Source organism: Muscardinus avellanarius (genome assembly GCF_963383645.1).
Source record: "Muscardinus avellanarius genome assembly, chromosome: 6".
Lineage (NCBI taxonomy): Eukaryota > Metazoa > Chordata > Mammalia > Rodentia > Gliridae > Muscardinus > Muscardinus avellanarius.
The window spans coordinates 93,756,047-93,764,608 of record NC_137791.1 but is presented as its reverse complement, the minus strand read 5'-3'; the positions used below and the strand labels follow the sequence as shown (position 1 = coordinate 93,764,608).

The 8,562-nt window shown below is 41.6% G+C and overlaps 1 protein-coding gene across 1 annotated transcript in view; it reads left to right on the top strand.

Annotated features, from left to right (window-relative positions):
* Positions 1–398: 398 nt before the first annotated feature.
* CRACD (capping protein inhibiting regulator of actin dynamics) overlaps positions 399–8,562 on the top strand; it is a gene marked incomplete at both ends in the record, with an annotated part of 120,644 nt that continues 112,480 nt past the window's right edge. Inside the window, one exon of the mRNA XM_080697244.1 lies at positions 399–465. Coding sequence (XP_080553370.1) covers positions 399–465 — 67 coding nt within the window. The remainder of the gene's footprint in view (positions 466–8,562) is intronic.

The following is an 8,562-nucleotide window of genomic DNA, read 5'->3' as shown; positions in this document are numbered from 1 at the left end:
TTCCAGAAAAAAAAGAAAAAAAAAGGACAGCATCTCTGAGCTAACCCTACCTTTCCTTTTCAGGTATGATGAATACAATACATTTCTCCCTCAGGACAAGGGTCACAATTTGATAGAGCCCATAATTCAGGGAGTGTACAATTTTTATAGACTGTGAAAAGCAATCATAATTTCAGTATTTTATTACAGGTATCATTTTTTCCTCCATCTCTTCCATTTTATTACATATTATACTCATCACATGGTGAAAGGTAAGGCTCTCGCTTTCAACGACGAGGCAGGCACAGGACAGAATTGATAATACAAGGGCGGGACACGCTTATACCGCATTTGCTGTAAGCTCTGTGCTCATGGATGTGCATGCTGTACTTTTTATTTCAGTAACATTTAACAAAGTCATGGCCACAGAGGAAAATAAACTAACAAAGAATGTCCACAGCGAGGCTCTGGATGCTGATGCTTCAGGTATGGTACCAAGCGGCTGCTCCACGTTGCAAATGAAAGAGACAGAAGCCATCTTTCTCCTCTTGTTTGTAGTGTACAAAGACACCTGGATTCACCCATAGGTAACTGATGCGGTAGCCTCCTCCTCGTAGGATGCAGCATGCAGGTGTACGCAGAGCCAGGCCTGGGGGTGCTCTCCCATCAAACTCGTACCTAGGCATTCTCCCTTTACGTACAGTGCCGTCACGCTTCAGTCTCCAATCCCCCACTTCACAAGCACAAGAAGCAATGCAATTAGAAAGGCCAGGCAACTAGGAGAATCAGACTCATCAGCCTAATAAGAAGTGAGAGTTGAAGCCGGGCGTGGTGGCTCACACTTGTAATCCCAGCATTTAGGAGGCTGAGACAGAAGGATCGCTTTTTATGGACAGCCTCAGCTACTTAGTGCGGCCCTTTGCAACTCAGTGAGACCCCATTTCAAAATAAAGTATAAAAGATAGGGTTGAGGGTGTCACTCAGAGGTCGAATACCCCTGGCTTCCATCCCCAGTCTGGCAAAAATAAATAAATTAATTAAATAAAAAAGAAGTGAGAGTTGAAATATGAAGGAAAGAAGCAGACGCTGATTTTTAAGTGAGCGTGGTGCTTTTAGGCAGAAAGGCCATTGGGAGGGAGGGAGATGCTGTCCTGTGCTCTTGAGTGTCTCCTCAGGCCACCGGTTCACTGCGTCTAAGCTTCATAATATTGGTCCTGAAACATCAAGTACTCTGTTCAGCGCATGGTCTCGCAGCGATTTCCATTCAGAATGCTTTAGGTTCTTAAAATTTTTGACGCTGATAAAGCTTAAAATTTAATTAATCTCACTCTTCATTAATACCAGATAAATAAGAACTATCCTAAGATTTGCATTGACTAGGCCCTAAAATATATGTTTTTATTAGTAGTGATGAGAAGATTTTGGCTTTAAATTCTGATTTAATTCTTTCTTCTCCTGCCCTGCAAGATTCCTCCCAGTGTCATAGGGGGAACTGGCAATGATTGAATTTAACTCACCTTTCTTGGCAGGGATAAAAAGATGTATATAATTCATTCTTGTTTGTAATTCCCTATGTGTGATATAATTTTTGCTTTGCTTTACTTAGAGCAGAATCTTTTTCCCTTTAAAAACAGTAGGTTGATGGTAACTTATAAAAAAAAAAAATGGAAGTCAAAATTAGACTGCAGACCAGACCGTGGGGCACACACCTATAATCCCAGTGTTTGGGAGGTTGAGATAGGAAGATGGCAGGCTCAAGGCCAGCCTCAAGAACCTCAGCAATGTAGTGAGACCCTGTTTTAAAATAAAAGGGCTAGAGGTGTAGCTCAGAGGTAGAATACCCCTGAGTACAATCCCCAGTACAAAAAAAAAAAAAAGATCAGGTGAGTAAAACACTGCATTGTTTCCGGCTCTCCCTGCACCTTACCAGCACACACCCTCCAGCAGTGTATGACTTAACAGTGTGCGTGTGGAAGCCAGGACCCAGCTTAGTTTTTAGGGACTCAAACAATGAAGCCGGTAAGCCACATCCCTGGGGAGGTTACAAAGTCTATGAACTCTTCTCATTTCCTTATTGTGTACAGTGATGTTTTCAGTGCATTTTATTTTTCTTGATTACTTGAATCCCTTGATCATATTTTTAATCTTTCTCCACTAGAAATTACAGATTTACTTGGCTATAAATCTGATTTATCTGCATATTTTTACAGTTATTTGCTTTTTGTGGCCTAAAGAAGTTGATTTCTCAAAGCATCTCATTTGTTTGTTTGTTTGTTCATTTGTTTTGTGGTACTGGGGATGGAACCCAGGGGCATTCTACCTCTGAGCTACACTCCTAGACCTATTTTTTTATTCTTTATTTTGAAACAGAGTCTCACTGGGTTGCAAAAGACCTCACTAATAGCTGAGGCTGGCTGTGAACTGCAGTCCTTCTGTCTCAGCCTCCTGAATGCTGAGATTACAAGCGTGCACCACCACGTCCAGCCCTCTATTTTGTTTTATTTTTGTTTTTAATTTTGAAACAGCCTCTCTCTAAGTTTCTGAGGGCCTCACTCAGTAGCTGAGTCTGGCTATGAACCTGCGATGCTACTGTCTCAGCCTCCCGACTACTAGAATTACAAGCATGTGCCACCATGCCTGGTTAATCATCTCTTATTAAAATCCCAGATAAGGCCGGGCGTGGTGGCGCACGCTTGTAATCCCCGCGCTTGGGAGGCGGAGACAGGAGGATCGCGCAGGTTCGAAGCCAGCCGCGCTGGCTTAAGAGACCCTGTTTCCAAAAATATAAAATAGGTCTGGGAGTGTAGCCCGGAGGTAGAAGGGCTTCTAGGAACCCCAGTACCACCAAAAAATAAATAAATAAATCAATAAATCCCAGATAAATCTGATTTCACTTTTGGATTTTATACATATATACAATGGCAATATACTTGTCTTATCTCTTTTTTTTTTTTTTTTTTTTGTACCGGGCACTGAACCCAGGGGCATTCTGCCTTCACGCTATACCTCCAGCCCTATTTAATTTTATTTTTTGAAACAGGGTCTCACTATGTTGCTGAGGGTTTCACTCAATTGCTGAGACTGGCCTTGAACCTGCAATCCTCTTGTTTCAACCTCCCAAGTAGTGACATTACAGGTATGCACCGCCACGCCCGGCTCTGCCTTACATCTTAAGCTATTATTTCTTTGAGACAAGAGAAACTGTGCAGCCCTCTAACCATGAACCTCAAAAAGAAGAGAGGGCCCCCTTTCCTAAGGAAAAATGTGCTATCACAGGTCTTTGACACTAGGAATTGGCTCTAGCATTTCCTCAGGGAAGGAGCAGATCCATAGTGATCCCGCCCCACCCTTCTATGACACAGTGAGCCTTGCTGCCCAGCTCTTCCCTGGGGGGTGGGAGATGCTGTCTAATATGGAAGCAGGGAAACCATAGGAAAAGGAATAGGAAGTGTCCGCTCCTCTGCTCAGTGCCTGGAGAAGTAGACATGTAGAGTTTCCCAGAAGAGCTCTTATTCTCGATGTATGAGGTGTTTTTTGTTTAATTACCTACTGTGCTCTCGGTACTGTGCTTCTTGCCACTGATACCATTTGTCTTAGCACCGTGGCCGGGTCCCTTTAGTGACCATAGACTGGAAAAAGAAATGTTGTCCGTTGTCCTTCCCTTGTGTTGATTTTTTTTTCTTTTTTCACTACTGGGAATGCAACCCAGGGGCATTGTTCCTCTGAGCTAAACCCCCAACCCTATGTTTCAGTCTTTTTATTTTTTGAAACAGGGTCTCACTGAGTTGTGAAGGGCCTCACTAAGTAGCTAGCTGAGGCTGTCTGCAAACCTCAATCCTCCAGTCTCAGACTTTTTTTTTTTAATTTTTACTTTTTTTTTGCAGGTCTGGGGATGGAACCCAGGGGCATTTGACCTCTGAGCTACACCCCTGCCCTATATTTATTTATTTATTTATTTATTTATTTATTTATTTATTTTTGTTTTTAGGTGGTACTGGGGTTTCTGGAAGCCCTTCTACCTCTGGGCTACATTCCCAGACCTATTTTATACTTTTTATTTGGAAACAGGGTCTCTTAAGCCAGCGCGGCTGGTTTGGCTTTGAACCAGCGAGATCCTCCTGTCTCCGCCTCCCAAGCGCGGGGATTACAAGCGTGCGCCACCACACCCGGCGTTCTTTTTTTTATTTTTGAAACCAGGTCTCACTGAGTTGCAGAGGGCCTAAGTAGCTGAGGCTGGCCGCGAACCGTGATCCTCTAGGTCTCAGCCTCCCGAATGCTGGGATTACAAGCGTGTGCCACCATGCCCGGCTTGACTTTAAAAAAAAAAACAAAAAACAGTAAGACAGTAAAAGAGTTGTGGCTTTAACACTGAAGGGGAATATAAATGGCATAGAAAAATAATATTTTTTTTAAATGAAACTAAAGTATTAACCCTGGGGCCCCTGCTCTGTCTTGGTGACCCAGACTTCATAAGTCTGAGCGGTCATAGATTGCTTAGTGTTCTGCAGGAGACTCCTCTGGTTTCCATTCATCAGTGGACTCTCTTGTATTTTACCAGCGTCGGGGGTTCTGTTTGTGCTTTGGGGGGCTCCTTGTCACCTCCTCTGGAGGTGGCATTTAGGGGACAGTAAGCCCCCCACAGCCTGCCGCACACATAGCAGCAAAACCATTCCTAAAGAAGGCTGTCTGCCCTGTAGATGCTTCTCCTAAATTCCACTGCACGGAAAGATGAAAAGAGCCACTTGATGAGATGCAGCCCACACAGTTACAGTCAAAGTGACAGCCGAAAGTGGAGGGAGTGCTGGGATTTTGTGGCAAATATTGTGTAAAGCAGGCTACTAGTGCCAGCTCGTAACACTGTGGTTACAAGGGTATTTGCATTATAATGGCATCGTGTTCCTGCTTTGACCAGTAAGTTTATTTAGGTGTGAGGAACAGACTGGGTTTAGGCAGAACCTAACATTTCTTTATGCTCTTCATTAGCTAAAAGTCTGACCAGTACTGGTGGGATTATATCTTACTCCCTAAGAACTTTCTTCAAACAGACAAACAGGACAAAAAGCAACACATTTCTTTCCAGAGGGATGTTTTCTCTTCCTTGAGCTTCAAGGACCGATTTCACCGCCCTTCTGACAGTTAATGGCTTAAACTTTTGACTTTTAGAATACCAACTTGGAAGTAGTTATTCTTTTCATACTCATACCATTAGAACTCAAGAAATCTTTTGTTTTTATTTATATTGGGGAATGAAAAAAAAATCTTACTTTTCCCTCTCCTCTCCTTTCCCTTCCTCCTTCCCCTTCTCCTATTTATTTATTTATTTATTTATTTATTTATTTATTATTTTACTTTGAAAGAGGATCTACCTTGGTTGCCTAGGCCCACCTTCAATTTGTGATCCTCCTGCTTCAACCTCCTAAAGAACGGGGTTTACAAGTGCGCAGTGTGATGCCCAACTTCTGTTTCCTTTCAAAGAATAGAAACTTTAAAGCATTCAGAAGTCTACCTTTACCAAGCTAATGAGAGTAAAGAAATTTAACTTTTATCTTGGACATTACTCTGACTTTCTTTTAGCATCCTAAAAGTGATATAACTTGTAAATTCTCCTTTTCTTTGTGGATTAGCATTCAAATGGAAAGTTGTAATAGAATAGGCAGCCCGGAGAGCTCTCATCTGTTATACTATGCTGTTGATAAATGGAAATAATTTATCCTCTGTGGCTTTTTAATTAAACTAGAACTTAATTTTTTATATGAAATAGTTCAATACAATGAAATCTTCATTAATCATTGGCTAGAAACCTCAATGCTGAGCTTTGGCAGAAAGAGAAGCAAGGGATATTTCAACAGGCCTCCCTCGCAAAGCACTAGCACTGTTAGTTCTGATACGCACATCAGAGCACAGGCCACTCTATACAGGGTCTATAGGTGGTCCTAGGATAAAGTCACCCTGAAGGTTTTAAATAAGATGGCAACTCATTTCCAAGTTACAGAAGGCCTCACTATAAGATACTGAGGCCAGCCACATACCTGTGATCCTCCTGTCTCAGACTCCTGGGATTATAGGCAAATGCCACCATGCCAAGCTTCAGTGATACTTTTAAAAAATCACTTTCAAGTCAGGTGTGATGGTGCCTGCTTGTAATACCAGTACTTGGGAGCCTGAGACAGAAGGATTGCCAACCTTGCCTACTCAGTGAGGCCCTCAATAACTTAGTGAAACCTTGTTTCAAAATAAATGATAAAAAAAAGTAGGGTAGGGGATGTAGCTTGGAGGTAAAACATCCCTAGGTTCAACCCTAGCAACACACACACACATACACACACACACACACACACACACACACACACACACACACACACACAGAGTCACTTTCAATTCTGTGCTCATTAGAAATAATTGCCAAAAATAAGAGGTAGGAGTCTTGTCATGCTATAGCCATTATATAAACTCTGCCATCCAGAGATTTTAATGTAATATTAATGCAAATTGGACAAAGAATGAGTGCAGGCTTTTTAAAATACACTTTATATTTTGAAATAATTTTATGTTTGCAGCAAAATTAAGCTGGAAGTATAAAGAGCTCCTATGTACCACCTGCCCACACGGAGTATTTTAGCTATTCACTTTTACTTTAAGTTGGATGCAGTGGCACATATCTGTAATTCCAGTACTTGAGAGGCTGAGATGGGAGGATCACAGGTTCAAGGCCAGCCTTAGCAACTTAATGAGATCAGCAACTTAGCGAGACCATGTTTCAAAATAAAAAATAAAAAGATCTGGGGGTAGCTCAGAGGTAGAATGCTCCTGGGTTCAATCCCCAGTACCAAAAATCAAAACTAAAACAATAACAACAAAAACCATAAACAAAAAACAACTGGGCAACATAGTGAGACCCTGTGTAAAAACCAAAAACAGCCGGGCGTGGTGACTATAATCCCCAGCAGTTGGGAGGCTGAGACAGGAGGATCGGGGTTCACGGCCAGCCTCAGCTACTCAGTGAGGCCCTTTGCAACTCAGTGAGACCCTGTTTCAAAATGAAGACTAAAAAATAGGGTTGGTGGTGTAGCTTGGAGGTAGAATGTCCCTGGGTTCCATCCTCAGTACCACAAAAGAAGAGTATAGCTTTATTGAGACACAATATAGGTATATACATAAGACTCACCTTTCTAAAATGTAGCATTCACTGTATCATATTCACAGTTGAGCAATCACTATCACTACCCAACTTCACAATACAAACTTTTTGTTAAATAATAAAATTAGAACGATATGGACAGAGTTTAAAGACATAAAACTCACCATTTAAGCCCAACTCTTGTCATTTCTGGGGGGCGACTTTGGGTTTCGCCTTCTTCACATCCACATGTTTTTATATAACCTAGGGAGTGAGTCCATGTAATTGTTTTTTTAATTCCATGTGAGAATAGATGGCTCTGTCTCTTTAGGGCTGCTTGCCGTGTGCTGAGGTGTGCCGTGATTCTTCCTGCTGTGTATACACATGAAATTATTGAAGAAAATAACTTCATGCTGTGGGTGCAGTGGTGTGATGCTTTCCATTAAACCACCTCTCTTTGCATTAGAACTTTCTAGAGCATGGGAAGCTTTATACTGTTTGTCGCTAGTAGCCGATAGATGTATTTTATTCCTGTGTGCAAGGGTGTGCAAATAATAAGAGTATAAATTCAGAAGGCTAGTCTGTCTTAGATGGTACTGGGCCCTCACACCGAGGACAGACTCACACGGGGCACCATGAAGGAGTGATTTCACTAGCACGTGTAGGGGCGAAGAGCACTGAATAATGAGAACACAATAAGAGCCGGGTGTGATGGCGCGCACCTGTAATGGCAGGACTTGGAAGGCTGAAACAGGAGGACTGCAAGTTTGAGGCCAGTTTCAGTAATTTAGCAAGATCCTGTCTCAAAATTTTTTTAAAAAATGAAATAAGCCTGGGGTGTATAGCTCAGAGGTAGAATGCCCCTGAGTTCAATTCCCAGTACCAAAGAGATAGATAGATAGATGATAGATAGATAGATAGATAGATAGATAGATACATAAATGATAGTCAATAGAAAAATAACTCTGGGTTTGGGTATAAATACATGTATATATGGGCAATATATATTTTAAATGATGCTTGGGGGATATTATTGAAAACGTTTGTTCAAGAATCTGATTAGAAACAACTTTTAAAAATTGATAATGTTAAGTGCAATAAAGAATTTGGAAAAGTGGGTACTCAAACATTTTGAAAGTATAAATGATCAACCTCTTCAGAGGCTAATTGGAAAGCATTTATTAAAATTTAACATTTTTATCCTCTTTAAGGAATACCACTCAAAAATTTTTCAGAAGTAATAGCATATATAAAGACACATGTACAGCTGAATACAGTGGCACACGCCCCTGTAGTCCCAGCTTTTCAGAAGGCTGAGTTGGGAGGATCGCTTGCTGCTCAGGAGTTCAAGGCCAGCCTAGGCAGCATAGTGGGACTTTATCTTGAAAATTAAATTAAATTAAATTAAAAAGCCAGGCATGGTGGCGCATGCTAGTAATTCCAGCATTTGAGAGGCTGAGACAGGA